General features: G+C 39.9%; 1 protein-coding gene across 1 annotated transcript in view; it reads right to left on the bottom strand.

The window, feature by feature from the left end:
* Positions 1 to 2,267: 2,267 nt before the first annotated feature.
* Positions 2,268 to 19,635, bottom strand: part of NPSR1 (neuropeptide S receptor 1) — a 58,628-nt gene continuing 41,260 nt past the window's right edge. The window contains exons 5-9 of the mRNA XM_015652105.3: positions 17,045 to 17,246; positions 8,350 to 8,426; positions 7,579 to 7,668; positions 5,275 to 5,455; positions 2,268 to 5,151 (exon numbers count right to left, since the gene is read on the bottom strand). Of these exons, the coding sequence (XP_015507591.1) occupies positions 5,058 to 5,151; positions 5,275 to 5,455; positions 7,579 to 7,668; positions 8,350 to 8,426; positions 17,045 to 17,246 (644 nt within the window). The 3' untranslated portion in view covers positions 2,268 to 5,057. The remainder of the gene's footprint in view (positions 5,152 to 5,274; positions 5,456 to 7,578; positions 7,669 to 8,349; positions 8,427 to 17,044; positions 17,247 to 19,635) is intronic.

Genomic DNA, 19,635 nt, shown 5'->3' with positions numbered 1-19,635 from the left:
CCCAATAGTTTGTTTCCAACTCATGCAACAAGGTCTGGCTAGGCTGATCATTGTATTAGATTAATTTATTCAAATGTATTCATAGTGAGATTATTCTAGGGGGCAGGGTTTGTCGCAGACTTATGTTTTCAAGTAGGTTTTTTTTTCCTTTTTCTCCTTTTCTCACTGACATTATTGTCTTAACAGGCAGCAGAAATACCTCTTTTCAGCTTTCCATTTTACTAGCCTCAACAAACCAAAAGCTCAGATTGTTCTTTGCCACATTCCCTCTTTCCCTTGTTTAGCACTGAGTGGTCTCATCAGAGACCAGCAGAGACACTCACACACACTTATACCTCTTCTGACAAATGCTTCACCAGATCCCTGTGGAGATTGTATTAGCCCCCTGACCCCACTGGCTATGGTGGTGTCAGTAACCAGGCATCCTCTGGCTGAGGATGCTCAAGGCTTTCTTCTCTTCAGATATTTCCAGCTGATGAGTTCCCAACTTAGAACAGAATTTCTCATTATTGATGTAATCAATTATTAACACAGTGTTGTACTTACCACATTTCTGCTATTTGGGTCCTGAGAATCATCTTTCTGTGTGATGCCTCAGACTGTTAATTTTTACTGAGTTTATTAAAGTTGCTGAATTTTAACCCATTTTCATTTGCCTGGCTTGAGACATAATCAACAACTACGATTCTAGTGATGTACCACTGTAAACAACTCAGTCTGAGGAATCAGCCATGTCTATTTGTAAATTCATGCATATGTTTGTATGCCTCACCCTCAACCCCCGTATTTTATGCATACTCAGAATAAGATGCCAGTGAAAATGACAAAAGGTTATCTAATGAGCCATCTAGCTATAATACTTATCTAAATTAAACACTGTGTAAAATAAATTAGTTTGCTAAAGAAAATGAAGCATATATTAGTTTTCACTAAATATTGCATTTACTCCACAAATTAATCACAATCCTAGAGGTTAATAAATAAAGTAAAATCTCTTCTCCTGTAAGCACCAAGGCTTTGTGTTGGAAGGTACACGCAAATAACTTCTGCACCAGTTTATCTTAATTTGTGGAATGATTCTTCTCTTGACAAAAGTCACTTGTGCCTACAGTATACATGTATACAGTTATTTTTTTTAGTGTACCTTCTGCAATTTCTTTCTTTTGTTTTTCTTTTTCCATCAAGTGTCTCTGAAAACTACATGCAGTCCTTGTGAGGAATAAAACGAAGATGCAGATAGAGTGATGCCTTCTGTGTTCTTGTCTGAAACATATCTGCACAGAGAATTAGGACTTCTGAAGGGACACTGAACTTGAGGCCTCTTATCAGCGAGCATATTCCTTGTAAAGAGAGCCAAGAGACTATTCCCAGTAGTCTTGGCTCACACTTACCCCAAAGTGCTCGTATCCTGAGAAATTCTTTGCCAGTGTTGTGGAGTGTTCAGTTGGGTTATTTTTCTTTTGTTTTTCATAGGGCCCTATGGTTTGAGAGAGGATTTTCCTGATTTCCTGCATCTTGTATTGTCAAGAAAATACATAATCTGAGTAGACATAAGGATTTCTGGTATTCAAATGTCAGGACTTGAACTAAAATAAGTATTAGACTTGCTTTTACTCCTGCTTATGTGTCTTTGGAGACTGCTGTTAGGAGGGATCTGGTGTTTGCAATACCTTATACTCCAAAAACATGTTTTGTAAGTCCACTTCTATAAAGACATGGCATGATTCCCACTAAAGCAATTAATATTTAAATGCTTAGGTAACTTGTAGAGAGAGTATGGACCTTCATTCACTTATGCCTTGCAAAAACTGGAGATGTCTAAGAATAATCTTTTATTTTTTTGTTACTCTGTGGAAGTCAAATCATCCTGTGTCATCTCAAAAGCTGTAATTATTTTTCCATGAAAAATATCTTTCAGAAAAAACCCCAAACCTATAAACAGCAAAGTAGTGGCTACATTTTTCTTTTCTTGGACTGATAACGTCTGCATTCTAAGCACTGGGCTGGCAGTGTGCAGAAGAGTGAAACATGCTTCTAGGTAGAGGTTTGCTTTGGGTCTTCAATGGTCACAATGGGCAATGTTGAATTTTTCTGCCCTGCATTAGTTTTTTCAAATTAAAAACAAAAAGAGGAGACAGAAATTTTGAGAGGCAAAAGCAAGCTGAAAGACAAAGTACTGCTTGGCACTTTTAACAAGATACAGAAATCTGGTCTAAGAGAACTGAACTTTAAATTACATCAAAAAAATCCAAAAGAGAATTAAATAGCTTTTTCACTCCGATTTTATTTGAAACTTGCACATAAAGCACACATGTTTTCTTGGATTAGTGTTAGTTTAGAAAGTATCCTAGTCCTATGCTGTTTGACGTGACTGAGGAATGAGGAATGAGTATCAGATTTTTCATGCTTCTCAGGAATCTACAGTCAAATAGGACTTTATCATCATACAAGGCTTTATGTCCTAGCAGTCATGCATATGAATATTTCTGTTCACTCTGGGAATGTCAGAAGAATCTCACAGATGCCTCTTGAAATGTTAAAACTGTTGAAAAACAGAGCTCCTCCTGGGCTGTCATGGACAAGCCAGCTGGGTGCCCTCTTCTTGTCGTGCTCAGCCCCCCTCTCTGGGCAATCAACCTTGACAGTGACTCTTGCTGCCCCCTCCTAAGTGTGGGGTCTGTCAGAACAACTTTGGCACCATTAAGCAACTAAACAGTCAACAGATATAGAGTGAGTTGCAGACAAGGAATAAGAAACCTACTGGAGACAGATGAAATTCCCTTAATCTCTCTCCCCAGAGACAAAGGAAGACTGTGCAAGTGTTTTCCAGACTATTGGACAAACTCAGCTTTACAATAGAAGATGTGGAGAATAAAAAAAGGTAGTAAAATGCCATCTCTTGCACAGTAAGAAAGCAGCATAGAAAATAAGATGCATTATTTATTCCTTTATTTAAGCACTTGGAAGGGATGCAGACAAAACCAGTGTGAGGCCATTTAATCTGAAGGATTCTCATATGAGGAAAGGCATCACAATCATGTCCAGAGGAAAAATGATAAGGAGAACTTGTAAATGGTACATAGTACAATAATGAATGAAACAAAAAGCTGTTTCTTTGAAAATAAATGGAGGATTACTTTATTTCAGTCCAGAGTCCTACATTATCTCATGCATATGCTTAATTTAGATGGATGGGATAATTCATGTGGTGACCCCAGTGAATATTATGTAAATTTTAGTGGGATTGAGTCATACTAAATTTGCAAATCAAAGTACTGCTCAGAAATGTTATCTGATTTCCAGGTATTAAACCTAAAAACTCCATTAATTGTTCAAAAGTAGGTAACGAGTGTACATTTATCAGATGAAAAAGCTAAAACCTACAATCTATGAAGCATAAAAAGAGCAGTCCAGTTTTAGGAAAGTTATTACATGCCCATGGGGAGAAAAAAATTGTCTGATTCTTATATACAGCCTATCCAAGGTCACTGCTGTAAAGGCTGCTGCAGATTCATAGTTTTAATTAAGCAGCAGCAAAATTTAGACGTAGAGTCTAAATAACAGAACTTCATGGTAATAAAAAGAGATACCTTATTTATTTTCCTGAGAACATAAAGCCCCATGACTTTATATATCTCCTACTTAGGAAAATGTATTTTTGTAATATAGGCAATTATAAATAAATTTTATTCAGTTCTTGCTTTTCAGGGAACAAACTCATCACAAAAGATCATAATAATAAAAACCCCTTTTTAAAGCAAGTCTGCTCAAGTAAGAATAATTTTTTCACTGAGAGGAAACAAACTCAGTTTCCATACAGCTGATTATAGTACATTTTTAATACAAACACTTCAAGCTGCCTTGTAGTAAAATGAACATTGAAGTTAATATCACCCTCCACCTGCATGAGAGATGTTTCCTTACATTTGAGAACAATGTGGTGGGAAGATGCCCAGAGGGCTGGGGAAAGGGATGCCCAGGTGCTTGGGCACTCAGAAGCAAAATTTGGCCTGACCATTGTTCCTCTGTGAAACCTACAATGAGTTCACAAGACTGGATCTTCAACAGATTATTTTTTCTAAATGTAATTTGAGCTTTGTGGTTTTGTTTGGGTCTTTTTCCAGCTCTGAGTTTGTTCAAAGATGTATGTGGTTCCCTGCATGATTTAAGTGACAGGGATGCTTTCCAGGGGTTATGGGATAGGGAAATGCTGTCCTGTGGGTGGTGAGATAAATCTGCACTGGCTAAGTGCCCTGCATGGCAGCTCCCCTTAGAATCCTGAAAAGGCAGCTCAGGGCCTTTGCCACAGAAGTGTGAAAGGGTCTGCACACGGGACACGCTATGGGGTCTGGGGGGGATGACTGGTGAACCATTTGCTAGTAGCCCAGAAATAAATATCTGTCAGATGTGTCATGTGTAAGTCCTGCTGGGACCCTGGGGTGCCACTGATGTACCAAGGTAGGACAGCAGGGAAATATCACTCTGGAAGGGGAGGAAGCTGGGCCAGGTGATGTGGCAGGCAGTATCCCAGCTCTTCGTTCCCCTCTTCTCTGGCTATGACTTTGTTAAGTGGTTCTGTATAGTTACATAGTGTGACAATGGTGTTTTCTCATTGGAAAAGTGCCCATGTTTTCATTTTAACTGGGGTCCTTGCTCTGTAATTGCTTGTAAACACTCTATCAGTTCTAAGAGCCAGATGGTGCAGTAGATGGCTTTTAGTGACTCCTGAAAAATAGAGAAGACTCTGACTAGACAGCATTTACAATTATTTTTTCTGTTTGAAGCACATAGATTGCAGCTTGCTGTAAACAGAGGGTCAAGATGAAGCCTCACAACAGGGGCATGCAAACCCCTCATACTGAGCTTGCCACTGGCAGTGTGCAATCCATGAACCTGCAGTACCCACCCAAAATATACGTGCCATGAGGTGCACAAGAGCACAAGGTGAGGGCTCTTGCCAGCCAGTGTCCATCTGCTTCATAGTGCACGGGAGCTGTGGGGGACCTCTGTTTTCCTCTGCACAGGTGCCAGTGTGGCTTTGCAGAACACTGTCTGTGCTAGATGCATTTTGTTTTCGACAGGACCTGCATCTCCTGCCCTCCGTCACTCCTTTCGCGGAAAGTCCCCCCCAGCCTTTGAGATCTTCTTTCCCTACAAAAAAAATAAAGAATGGTCAGAATTAAAGGAGTCAAAAATAGTCAATCAGTTTGGGGGACTGTGTTTATGTGTTCCCTCCCCTCCTGGGTAGTCAGAGTGACAGTAAAGGAGCAATACTCAGAAGGGGGGCAGAGGCTGTTGCTGAAGAAGCAGTAGATGAGGGGGTTGACGGCACTGTTCAAGGCTGGCAGGTTCTGAATAATCACAGATGCGTAGAAGCGCTCTTTGGTCTCAGGGAGTATGTTGAAGTTGTCCAGGATATCAAAAAGAAAGTAAGGGCTCCAACAGAGAATAAATGCTGCAGAAGAGACAGAGAAAGGAAGAGCTGGACATTGGATAGTTTAACAATTTAGGGAGGCAATTACACACTCATGGAGCGACTCTCATAACAGACAATATCTGTTCATGAAAAAAAACAACAAACTCCTCTCCCCATTCAGGATCTTATTTAAGAGAATAGTTATTAGATTGTGCTTTTATTTGTCTTTATTTTTATTTTAATGCCTATAAAATATATTATGTGTGTTTCTCTAAGTGTTTAGAGTGCTCCCTGTAGACATATTGAGACACTTCTGAACACTACACAACGCATAAAGGGTAAATAGGTAGCCAGTTAAAGCATCATCAGTTATAGTGAAGTGCTCTTTTAATGGTCCCTGGAGTGAGCAGCCAATCTAAATGTACACACAGCCAAAGTGCTGCTCCGTGACAGCGCTGCCTGTCACAGCCACCTAGTAAAATAAGGTTTTCAGACACCCAGGAGCAAGGAATGACACTCTTTCACACTGCATTATGGTAAGCCAACATGTCATTTGGCATGCTGGCTGGAGGTGCTGTGTACATGGAGTGTGGAGGGAGCTTCTCCTAATTTCCTGTATTTGAGAGATGAATTGAGGAAGGGAAGAGAGGGCTGTACTGCTCATAGCCTCAGCTTTTGTTCAGAGGTGGTAGGGAAAAAGGGTTAGCCATAGATCTAGCTTTATTTGTGGGCATAGGGAATTAATCTGTCCCTCACAAATTTCTGTGTCATCTCTTCTCACAACGGCTTTTGATTCAGAATGTGCATAGAAGTGCTGGGACAGGCAGTTCACTTAACTAAGCTCTAAGTACCTGGGTTGCAAACATACAGGTAATTGTGAAATCAGACACATGATCACATCCTGACCCAGATGAGACAGCAGAGTAACCCCGTGCCTGTTTTCTTGTCACATTAATCAGAATTTCTTTGCTGGCAGTTAGCTGAGCACTCACTAAAAGGGCAAGGAAGAGGTAAGCTCCCCTCCTGTTTTCTAGAACAACCAAACAGGGGGTGTCCATGCACAGATATATGCAAAATAGCAATAGACAGTGTCAGAGTGTGGATCATCACACTTACTATGCAGAACTTTAAGTGGTTTTAAAAAATCCATGTATGTTAGATGTCAATCTGTTTGCACATGAAGAGATGCTGGGTACCTATTATTACCAAGTTCTGCTGGAATACTTGAGCATCCATGTGAGCTCTCAACATCTGATGGCCCTGCAGTAGTAGTTGTGTCTGACAAAAGCTTTCTCTGATTGCAACGCAGAAAAGTTCAGGCACAGAGATGTTCTTGGGCTTATGAAAAGTATGAATCACACTGGCCTCTCTCATGTCTGCAGATGCTGCCACTAAATAGTGAGCTAAGCTACTCAAGTGGCTGTTATCACAATATTCTCCAATCTGAATTTTGCACAGTGCTGGAAAGAGAAGCAATCTCTTTTTTTCAGTGGCAAGGGACGACGGTCAGCCCTTGGGAGTAAACAGCTTTGGTTCCTTTCCTGCGTGTGTCTGGCAGCTAATCACAAGCTCTGTGTGATGCTGCCTTTATTTATTGAGATAGAATATCAGCCTCCTAATTGCATCAGAATAACACCATTTCCCTGGGAGATAGAGAACACCTGCACCAAGTCATCTGCTGCCCAGTTGGGAAAAGACACCTCATTCTTTCCATCTTGGCAGGCAACACACTTGTGACATCAAATACAATAGCTGCACATCTCACCTCTTCTTCTCTCCCTTGCACCACCCCAGCAGCTCACATGCCATACAGTGTCTCTAAGCCTAAAAGACAACTCAGCTGCCAAATCTTTTGGCAGTGAGGATAGGAAAAAGAATGCCTCTTCCTCTGTTCCCTTTAGACATTGTCTCTTTACTTTCTTTATGCACACGAGTGGCTGTGCATCTAATTTAATTTAAGGCTTATGTCAGATACATAAAATGGAAACATATCAGCCAGAAGAGAGGAAAAGGACAAGAGCAGAAGGCAAGTGAGGTGTCTGGAGTCAAGCTCCTTCTCCAAGCCATCTACTTTGTCTGTTGATGATAGAGGTTGCCAAGGAAAAGCAGCTTCCTAATGTCAGCACCCTCCCTAGCTACCAGCAGTGGGGTTTCTCACTTACCAAGGATAATTACAATGCTGTACTTGATTGCCTTCACCTTCGCCCTGGATATGAACCCACGACTGGTGTAGCCACTGGAGGCTTTGCCACCTGGGAAAAGAACAGTTCAGCTAGTGAAAGAATAGGACTGGGGACGTGTCTGTGTGTACTTTGACAGGCAGGACAGGAATACACAATCCCATCTTTCCCTGGTGTCAGTCAGGCCCTCCCTCAGTAGTTCCTGAAATTTGGACACTTGGAAGTCTGCTCAAGTTGGACAATCAAAACCTGAGCCACCCAAAATAAAAAGGGAAAAGGTAAGCAGAGCAGATCTTCCCGAAGCACTGAGACATTTGTATTCTTGGGATGGAATACTCAGATCATTTTATAGCTTTGTGTGGCCAGGAATTTCTGATCTTGAGCAAAATCCAGACTTGCAAGGACATATGAAGACACAGAAAATGCATTGCCAAGTATATGCTAGAAAAAAATCTATTCTGGAAATGGACAAAGTTCTAGAAATAGGAATTCTAAATTCTAGAATAATCAGTCTTTACTTCTTATTCATCTTCTCACAGATGTTTCCTCTTATTTTTCTAGAGAGAATTTAGTGTCAAAGAAAAGAAGGTAAATAATGTAGAAATGAGTTTTGAATGAACAAGTACAGAAACCCCATTCCCCCTGCAGCAACGGGCATCCAACGTGACACTGCCTGACCAAGCACTCCCAGATTTGTGAGGATCAGCTGGGATTGAATCCCAAAGCTGGAGTCACAGGTATGCTGAGACTCACCAGGACAGCTAGATATGATGGCAGCCTGAGCTTTGCTCTTCATCCAGATGGTTCGAATCACAATTGAGTATATGACACTGCAGAGGGAGAAGAGTTGCTCGTATTAGGCACAATAAATTTAACAGACATCCCAGTCATTTGTGCTCTAAGAATACACTTATCTATGTGTAAGGAGTTCACAGACATGGAGGGACTGCATAGGAATAATAATAGTAAATGACAGTAATAATAACAATTATTATTATTATTATTATTATTGTTATTATTATTGTAATAATAGTAATAATAGTAATACTCTCCCACAGTATTTTTCAGAAGGAGATCTGAAGACTTTTCACTATGGAAGTCCTTATGGTTGTCCTGGCTTTGTAGATGTCAAATCTGAGGCTCAGAGAAATGCAGTGATTTGGCCAAAAATCTTTCAAGCAAGAGCTCATTGGTGATTTTGAGTCTGCCAATGCCAAATCCATCTGAGTATCAGCCCTGGAACACTAGCCCTGATGAGGGAAGCAAGGGAGGGACCTGGTTTTCCTGTATGTACACTTTGATTTTGCTGTTACTTTTTGGGTGTGAAGCTGATAAATAGAATTTCACCCTGGGGAATTTATTAAGGGCAAGATCCATAAGAAATGCAAATAAATACATCAGTGCTCAGTTTTGGGTCTCAAGGTGCTGTGGTGGAAATCAAGGAGGACTGAAGTGTGAAATAAATTGGAAGAGCTAGATGATCCAAAACCAGATTCACCACAATTTGCATGTTTAGAGATGTTTATGTACTTTCAATAGGAAAGATGAAAAGTGGCCTAGTACACAAGGACCTTGGATAGTTAGGTATTTGCCCTTTGCAATAGCCAATCTGGACTTCTATTGATTTAATATAGAATAGATAAAAATAATTCCTTCAAGATGAAGAGCTCTTTAAACCCACATCCTGCTTGAGGATATTAATTGCCATATACCTTAGTGGTCCTTACATGAAAAAGGTGCAAGGAAAGACATAATTTCAGCATTTTGTAAAGGCAAAAATGTGTCTTACTGTGGTTTATTTTGGTTATCAGAAGAGGCATTATTCTTATTAGTCCTTTCAGACTCATATACAAGTCTTTCCTACAGCACCCTAAACTGCTAGACATGCTCACAAAGGCAGCATTTGTGCTCAAAAAACTATGAAGGTTTGGAGATTTCCATTCTGTGGAAGGTTGAGCCATCTGGTTTCCAGACTCAGTAGGTGAGAGCTGTAAATTCAAGGTGCAGTCTGGGCTGTGCAGAGGAGAATTAACATCCTTGCCCAGCGAGGGGTTTGCTCACATCTGCAATGGACTACAACTTGCTCTCCTTAATCCCTTCAAAAGTCCATCTTGGCTCCCAGCTGATTTGAACATTTTCCTTTTATCTCCTGGCTTTTCAAGAGCCTGTTTATTTAACAGCTCATACACTTGAGAGTTTCTTTGTACTTTTTACAGACAATGGTGGAAAATTCACATATCTTTTCTCCTTTGATTGTTCCAATGAATCAGAATGTGTTATAATGATAATTGTTATCATCTCAAAAATTTTACTGGATCACTCTTAAAAGTCCTGTTTCTATTTTCTTCCTAGCCTGCTGTCTCTAGCCTGACCTCTTTAATTGCAGTTGAGACAATGTCCTCTCTGACACAGATTTTCCTTTGTCCAGCAGGACACATTTAGAGTTTCTTAACCTTTTGTCAGGACAAAGTAGTCTAACTCAGTAGTCAAAATATTCAGACTTCCTACTTTCAGCCAAATGCCATAAGGATTGAATTATGAAGCTAGGCTTTTCACTTGCTTTCCCTTTGACCCCAGAATTCCTGCCCTCTTGGCTGCAGAGTCTGATAGGGGCATGTCTTTTGCCAGATACAGTTAGAGCATCTGTCTTTTCATCGGCATTTCATATATCCATAGATTACATTCATATATACATAGATTACATTCATCAGCATTCATAGATTACACACTGATTCATTTGAATCCTTAATTTTTAGAACTACAGAGGAAAGTTGAATTCTTGTTTTTAGCCAGCAGCTTATAAAGCTATATATGCTGCCAACATAGTGGATCTGTGTGGGTGATTTTGCCTCTCTTCATCTTTCTTTTCTCTGTAGCTGAAGCCACTGGAGTCTTCCTTATCAGGAACGGACCAGAGGTGGTGCAGAGCTGCTCAGGGAGGGTGTCAGGTAAACTTCTGAGCACCTCTTGTGCCAGTCACAGTTATTCATTTACAATTTGATCTTTCTGGGACTCCAGTTCATAGTAGTGCTTAAACAGTTTTAGGGTTTTTTTTGTTTTGTTTTGTTTTTTGTTGTTTTCTTTTTCCCCAGCAATGCTGGCATGGAGCTGAGAAGCTGGACTTTCCAGAAACGTGTTACCTAAAGTACAGGATCATAACAGGCAACTACATGTTTGTTTCAAAGCCACAGAAGTAAAAAGAGGGTTCTTATGGAAGAGAAGTATTTTCCTTAGGAGGGAAAAGCAGCTTTTTTCAGAATATATTTGTAGCTCCTCTTTCCTGCAAAAGGCAGCTGGAGGAGGATGCAGGGGTTGGTCAAATCTCAAAGAAATTCTCACTTGAAAAATGAAGTGGCAGATGAGCAAAGAGTAGCAGGGAACAGATGACAAACCAGTATTCAGAGGAGTGTTTGGAAATAGTCTGCACCATTCCAACCATATCCTAATCTCTGTTCCCTTTCTCTGGGCGCTGAACTGCTCAGCCTTCACTGCCAAGATATAAAAGCATGTGGAACACCTTGCCACAAAGCTCTTTTTCCAACCCATGTAACACATCTGCACACTGCTTGCCCTTGTCTCCACTGAAAGCACCGGGAGATGTGATGTGCAGCTCTTGAGGTCTGGGCGTTGTCAGCTTCTTTGTGTCTGTAAGTGCTCAGCACACCAGTCCTCCAGCTCAGGTTGGGGCTGAGAGACTAATGAAAGGGTACTAAGGTGCAAAAGCCAAACCTGGATGGAAAATTCGTCCAAGCCATTCTGAAAAGTAGCTGCTCAGGCTTTGAAGACCCCAGGACAGAAAGGACATGCTTTTGATCTGAATAGATGATGATTTTTCTATCCTGTCTCAAGAGGTGGAAGGAAAATACAAAAATATGGCTCACATTGTGGATGTATCTCAGAAATGAAATTCTTTCTATCTCCAAAACCAATTTAGCTTGATCCAAATTATAAAGGATTAAGAGGCATGTTCATCATAGCCTGATATTAGTTAATGGTGTTGTTTAAGAAGCCTCATTGGTAATTACAGCATTTTTTATCCATGCAAATACATAACTTATGGTTAGTCATACAAATGCAACTGCAAATAATTGCACTCCATCTGTATTTTTAATTCACAGACCACTATTTTATCTATTTATTTATTTATTTCAATAAATATCCTCTGGTAAAACAATGTACTGATACTAACCATCATAAGTGTTATTGATCTTCCCTCTCTTTAGATGCAGATTTTTTTATCGTAAATAACTCACAGTGTCCCATGCAGCCTCAGTATTTTCTAGTAAAATGAGCCCTCACCACGGCAAAAGTGCACTTAAGCTCCCTGTTAATTACTTTTATTTATCATCCAGTATAGCCTATTGTTCTTTATTTGTGCAAAGCGATGCTTTGTTTTATGGCAGCTAATTTACAGCACTGTTTGTCTAAAGAGAAAAGTAACCTCATCTGAACAAACCATTGCAAGCACATGTAATGGGTAAGTGAAGAGCTGGGCAGATATTAGAATGTATGCACAAGATCTAGGGTTTTTATTTAGAAATGGAAATTACAGGCAAAAAAAAGAATGGCCTCACTGAATCAAGTTTGAAAAATGACCTTTGGTATTTTTATTAATGGCATTTCCAGTCCTTTATTTGATTTCATTCAGAGAAATACCTTTTATTTAATCTATTTTTTATTTAATTGCAATGCTTTGGGTTTAATTCCATATTTTCAATTTTAGCTGATTCTGATTTTTTTCCTCTTCTAATTATTTTTCAGCTGCTCGAAAGCAAATGTTCTCTTTGGAGTTTAGATTTTAAACAGCAGATGGATATCTTTTTCCACTGTGCTTCAAGAGGAGCTTTAGCAATTTTTTAAAAAAAACATGAGTTTGCAATTATATTAGGTAAATGTCTATGTATTATATTTATAATATAAAGATATAAAAATATATTTAGCAATCATGAATAACGTGAATAACATAAAAAGCCTCTAAATTTCTGGATACTCAAGTGCCAGAACATAATTATGCTTTGGCACAGAGTAGCAATGCAGAATAGAAACACAGTAGCTCTTCTGTCTCCCCACCACAGCTTCTGAGGGGGCCAGGTGCAAATATTTGCAGGAGAGCTTGGTGTAATCTTGATTTGACCCATATTTAACCTCTGTTCAGCCCCAGAGGTTTTCAGCTTTCACAGATACCATTTGAGCTTTGCTTGCTGTATTTCAGAACAGGAGAAAAGGCTTTGGTTGTAGCTTATGACACTTGTCCCAGAAGAGGAGAGAACTAATTACTGCTGGTCCCCTAATTAATTACTTTTTTTAAAATTTTCTGGGGTTTTTGAGGTTGATAATATCAACTGCAGAGGAAGAGGTAGAATAATACGAATAAGAGGGAGCAGGCCGAATTTTTAAGCTCTGTACAGAAATACCTGACTCAGGATCTGTGGCTCTTCCTGTACAGCACCAAGACAGTGGGGACAAGGGAAGCTTTAATATGAAAAGAATAAACATTCTCCACTTTTTTCAGCTCTCAAAGATATCCACACATTTGGGTTGAAAATACCAGTCATAGCTTTTTATTTTCTTTTCATTATTCAGGTCTTGTTCATTGGTATTATAATCAGATAAAAAAACTTGCTGAAAAACCACAAGCTCTTTGATAACTGATTGCTGATTCTCTAGCTGTGGAGAAGTGGTGGGAATAGACCTCAGAAGTATTAAAATCTTTCAGGCTGTTGCAGTTTTCTTCATAAATTACTTTTTAATATACATATTTTTTTAAAAAGCAGGGGATGAGGGGGAGAGAATCCTCTGTTCCTCTGGTTCATGTTTTGGCTTGGTATCTGTAGAGTTTGCTCACACCACATCTGGGGGTTGAGCTTGTCAGTGGAAGGGTTTTCCATGGTGAGCATAAGGTTATCAGCTAAATAATTCATTCCATGGGCTGCAGTGTTATGAATAACACAAGTCCTGTGAGTTAGTTGAAGGCTGTCAGGAACACGTGAAATCAGCTCTACTGAGAGAGAGCTGAGGGCTGGATGAGAGAAGCTTAAAAGCTGATGGTGTCTGGACTGTAACAAGTGAAAACAGCTCAGCTAAAGCAGCATATCTAGTGTGGAATTAAGTCCTGCACCTGAAAAGTAAGATTTTATCCTTTGTATGCACTTCAGATGAACAGCACCAGAAAAAGTGCTGTCATCAGTGAACTACTTTGCTCTAGAGGTTAGGTTTTCAGCAGATTCAGGCAGCAGAACTAATTAAGAATTAACTCTGCCAGCCAGTGTCCCACATTGCATCAGACACCTGCCATGCAGCTAAATCAGAGTGCTTCAGCAGAGAAAATAAAGTAGCTGTGCAAACAATATGAATTCTTGCAGAAAAGATTCTATTTTTTTTCCCTGTGTGCATCCTGCCTGGCTTCCTCAGTAAGTGTGGTGTATGCCTTGCCTTCTGGCTTATCTGTATTCATGGCTTCTTCTACTGATCCTTGACTTTTCAGATACACATTTATGGATCTTCTCTCCAGTTCTATGTTTTGGCCTTTTTTAAATAACATCTTTGGCTAAAGGTCATTAAATTAAAAAAAAAAATAAAAAAAAAATCACAAAATGCCTTCCTGCATTTCTTAAATAACACCTTTCATTTTATAAATAATCTCTTGATGGAGGAACGTGCAACTGGAGCGTACGTGATCTCTCTCACCCTTGTGAAACACCACCTCATTCATCACCAAACTGCCTGTGCATCTGAAAGTATTGGGTGGAACAAAACTTTTACAGAGAAACAGAGTCCCTGGAGATGTTAACAGCCATTCCTGCTGTTCTTGAGCCACAAACTGCTTACCAGAGTATTTGTATGCTGCAGCCACATCAGGTGGATTAGCTTTAAACTCCTGGACTGCCCATGATTTTTAAAGAAATAGATGTCACGCCTTCAGGCTATGTTGCCAGATGTTTTACAGATGCATCAGCTGGGAAGTTGCAACCTTCACTTTTATGCTTAAGACTTAAAAAAGTGTTCTGAAAAACAGCCATTTCCTTCTAAATTGTATGGCATTTTTTCATAATGTCTCTGGGTTGACCTTGCCCTGATGCTAATCCTCTTTTTCTGTGGTTTTAGACAATCCTCTCTGTTCTGAAGAAGATAGTATCCCTGACAACTAGAAATAAATGAGTACAAAATAAATCCTTCCCTGCATCACTCCATTTCCTTCCTTCCTTCCAGTGCCAGGCACCACTTTAGACTTGTCAAAAATCTGACTTCTGCTGGCAAGGACACAGGAGCATTTGTGTTAATAAACACTGAAACCAGGAATGTTTCTGGGCAGGTGACGGACACTGCGCTGCCCGTGGCTCCAAAACCAATGGATTTAGTTCCTGTCCTGCCATAAACTTCTTGTGTGAATGTTGCTTAAGGTTAAAGCCACAAAAATTTTAGGATGTTTTATTCATGTCTCAGATGTCAGGGCAATCTCATGAAATGCCAGTTTTACTGCCTTTCTCTTTCCCCTCATGTCTTCATCACCTTCTTGCTTCTGGGGATTTACTGTAAAGCAAGTCACGGAGCTGATCTGGTTTGAATATCTTTCTTTGGCAGGGAGGAGGGGAGCATAATGTCAACAGCTCTGAAATATTTATTGCTCTGTAGCTTGCCTTTTCTTGCCAAACAAGTATAGATGGCGTGTAAAAGGAGTGGCTGGTCTGTAACAGAAACCATGCAAATCTGTATGTTTGAGTGTGAAAGAGATGTTTCACACACCTATGGAATGACTGGTAATTGGGCAGGCTGTGGGGATTTTTTTATCCTGAAACACTTAAGATGCTGGCTAGAATTTCCCAGCTGCTACCTATTTGAGAAAGCTCATAAAAGAACCCCTTTCACAGTAACAGCCAGCCTCAACATTTTCTAGTGCCATTTCTTTACACTGTTAAATTGCTTTTTGTCTGTGTAGTCTATGTTTATTGTTTTCACTGCTACTGCTGGGCTGCAGATCTACCCACATTTTTATTTACATATTTCTAAGAATATTTTCTTTGTATACTGAAAGCTAGGCTGGCTTTCAGAGACAGGAAAACATGCAGAGAAATGATCCCACCTAGGAAGGAAAACTTGAATTTCCTTTCTTTAAGGAGAACTTTCTTGAGTTTTTAAATTATATCTATGCAATATGGCACAAAAAATGGAAGGTTTAGCAAACTGACATGTTATGAGCAAAGTGCAAAAATCATCCTTTCTCTCTAGGGAGCAACACTAGTCCATTTTGAATCCATATCAAAAAGTCAGCTAGATGAGTTCGAGCGCCACATGGTTTTGATTCTACCAGAGATAAACTTGTTGCCATTAAAAGCTGCAGAACTTTAATCTCTCTGAAAAAAACATAATAAACTTCAAGGCATTTATTCAGGTTATGTAGTCAGTCCTGTCATCATGTAGAAGAGGCTGGGCTCTGCCCAACCCTCTCTCACCCAGAGTACCAATGAGCAGGAAGCTAAGGGAGACTCATGGCTCATCACTTGTTGGAAAAGCAGATGGACCAAGGGATGAATCCAAGGGACATTGCAAAAATAGTTCTTCTCTCAGAGTCAAAGCAGCCTGTCACCAAATTATGGGGGGGAAATACGGAGTCCCAGCAAGTCGTTCTTGCTGCTGACAGGAAGAGATGGACACCAAGAAATATGATTGTAACCTGGCTAGTTAAAGAAAAATAAGGGCTCTGAGAACTATCACTGCCACTGGCAGCATTTTGAGGCAGTCAGGAAGCCTCACTCCTGTTCCACATCTGATTTTGACTGCTCTTTTGTGTTGGTGGCTCCTCATGGCTAGTTAACTTCTGTTTAACGGCAGCTAACGGCAGCGCTCTAGAGGGAGGCTGATCACTGAGCACAGTCTGCAATATTGATTTGCCTCAGCTTAATACAGCTTCTGCAGATTGTGATTTGAGGCAAATCAGTCTCAAATATCTGCAGCTTAAGTTTCCTGTTACAAAACAGGAAGAACTACATTTGTTCATATTTTAGGAGTAGTAGGCAACTTCAACGCTTGGAGATTTCTTTCCAGTTCTGGTGAAGGAATGCTTGTTGAGTACTGTGAAGCTTAAGAGCACTTGAAGTTAATTTTAGTTTAATTAGTGTTAAGTGCAGTTTCCTGTTCTTCTATTAAAATTATCTTTTATAATAATGGATAAATATTCACACTGGGTTTATAAAGATACCTTTCAAGCCTGAAGCTGTGGAGATAAGTGGACACACTTAGAGATTCATTCCTTTTCTCAGAGAAAATGTTTCTGGCTGTTAATACCACACAGAGAACACCCAGGGCAAGTACAACAACCCATGTATTATGTGATAAAAACCAAAGCAGCTATGCAGCAGGTATGGAAATGAAATTGTAATGAATGAGTAGAAATTAAAGCATTAAGCTGATTGCACACTTGACAGCTTTCACCACATACTTGCTGACTTACCTGATAATGATCAGAGGAATGAAATACACCAGGAAAGCCACAATTGTCATGTAGGGGATCCAGTAGGAGTCATCAGGCCAGAGAGCCCAGCATTGCACTTCCCCATTGGAGAGCTGCCGTTTCCCAAAAATAATCAGAGTTGGTATGGAAAACAGGAAAGAGAGGCTCCAGGCCACTCCAATAAGCACTTTCGCCTGCCTTTCTGTGTAACAGAGCCAAATAAACAGAGTCAGTGGTGTTGATGAGTGAACCCTTGCAGCACTATTGACAGAAAGGCAGGGAGGAGGAGGAAATTCTGTGAAGAAATGGAATTTTGGGCTGCAGCTGGCTGATGCTGAAAAGACTTCAAAGGAGAAAAAAGATTTCATCTCTCTCATGATAAATAGTCACGTCGTTATGAGCTTGTATTTTGCAAGATTTATTTAAGGATGCTTAGGGCCTGTTAAATCTGAAACACTATGAGAAAGGCACTGGTCAGGGTCAGCAAGTCAGAAACATGAAATGCAAATGGCACCTCTCTGCCACCAAGAGAATATCATTAATGGATGTAAAGGACCTCAGGCCTGCCCTACTCCATGCCTAGAGATGCACCTTGAAGTCACAAAGATAGCAAAACATTTCCTATGAGGAAAAAGAAAATGCCTCAGTTCAGGATCGGAACAAGACTGCACAACCAGCTGCCTTTAACTCCATCTGCAACTTCACTGTCCCAAAAAACATGGGCACAAGGAGCCTGGGCATGTCCTGCTCTTCTCTGTATGGTGCTGGGGATCAAATTTAGCTCCTGCTGATGAATTCAATCAATGCCAGGAGTGGTCTGCTAAACCACTAGACAGGGCAGATGATGGTACTCTAGTGCCCAGCCCTATTTTATCTGCTGCAAAATACAGGAACTGGGAGATCCTGCTGGACTTCATCGTGAGGAACAAGAGCTAAAGAACCCCAAAACCTCCATCAGGTTTGGGTTACTGCATCATCTCTATTTCCTGCCACTGCCAAGTGAGGAAAAACAAGTGGGAAATGAAATGATGCCTGGTGGCACCCACGAGGTTTTGTAAATATCAATGGGTTGGAGCAAAAATTCCCAAGGCTTTAATTCTGGCTAAAATCCAGTTAGCTCTAGCTGAAAAGTGTGGGGAAAATGGGCTGATCTGTGGAGTACCCATGATTACCAGTGACACTTATTCCTCCCCAGCTAGATTTCAAGAGGAACAGATGGGGACAGATTTATTTATTTATTTATTTACTTATTATCTGGGGAGCTTTAGTGTTCAAATATTTTATTATCCTAAAAAATACCTGAGGTTGTGTGTGAAATAGAAAACCACTTTAAATTATGCATATCAAGAAGAATGTCTTTCCTCCTTGAAGCTCAAAGAGCAATACAAAAGCATGTGGGTGAAACATTCAAAAAGTAATTTTACGCTTTATAAAACATCAGTTGCAAATACTCAGTTATCATGCTCATTTTTAAATGCTCCCCATGATCAGGAAAGTATGGTCTTGCTAATCTAGGGCTTAAGGGAACTCTGATAACATCTGTGTAAGTGAGAGGGTTAGATTAAGACCATAAATATTGTACAGGCAAAAGAGAACTGTGAAGTTTCCCAAAGCATAACAGAATAGACTTAACAAAGGGAATATTAAGAATAAATTTTGCAAAATATTTCGTGACAGAAAGGACATTTCAAATGTGAGCTAACTTCTTAAACTACAATCATGCAAGCCTCAGTGGGACCCACCTGTGTTTTTCTAACTAAAAAAGATCAGAGCTGGAAAAGAAACCTTATTTTTTTGTACTATATATTGAACAGAACTGGGCAGTTTGTCTTGGGCAAGAATGGTATTTCTTCATGTTTAATAATACTTTTCCTGAAATGCTAATTTATTTTTATTTTTAAATGTATCTTGCATTTGGTAGAATATGGTCTTGTTAGTCTAAAGAGCTTTACAGGGCACTGATAGGTAAGCAGATTTTTGCTTTATTAGAGTAATATTAATTTTCTGCCTCACCAGCAGGGTTTTTTTATGCCACATTTTAAATAGTTGCTCTAATATGCTCTAAATGCCAGCAAATCACATAACTGGAGCTGAATCTGTTATAAATGAAATCAAACAAATAACTTTTGAAATACATGATTCTGTTGAACCTGTCTGAGCATTTTCCTTTAGGGCTTTTCAAACTGTGGTGGCCAAGACTAACTCCCATGGCTGGAGTGGGAATCTGAGTTGTGAGCTCTGGCTCTGACTCTCCTAAAAGTTGTTTTGGTGTGGCTGTCCCCTCTGCTCTGCTCCCATCATCTCTGCACTGTGATAATGGGTTTGAGGATATCTCTCTGCTCCCAGCAATATGGGACAGGGGCTCTTGGAAGGAACTTTGCTTCCTGCCACCAAGAATGTCAATGTTATGCAATCCTTTGATAAATTGAGTGCCACCTTAAAATTAGGTTTTAAATCCAGAGAGAGCAGAGCTCTTCCAGAATCTCAGTGCTAGCACTATTTTCAGCCCAAAGCCACACAAGGATGAGTTTACACTTTTTTGGGTTTTGTCATTTCCTTAAGCAATTCTTTTTTCACCTGTTTAGTTTGCA

This window comes from Parus major, chromosome 2, assembly GCF_001522545.3.
Source record: "Parus major isolate Abel chromosome 2, Parus_major1.1, whole genome shotgun sequence".
In the NCBI taxonomy this organism is placed as follows: Eukaryota; Metazoa; Chordata; class Aves; order Passeriformes; family Paridae; genus Parus; species Parus major.
Note: the sequence above shows the minus strand (reverse complement) of the source record. Positions and strands in the feature narration are given on the sequence as shown.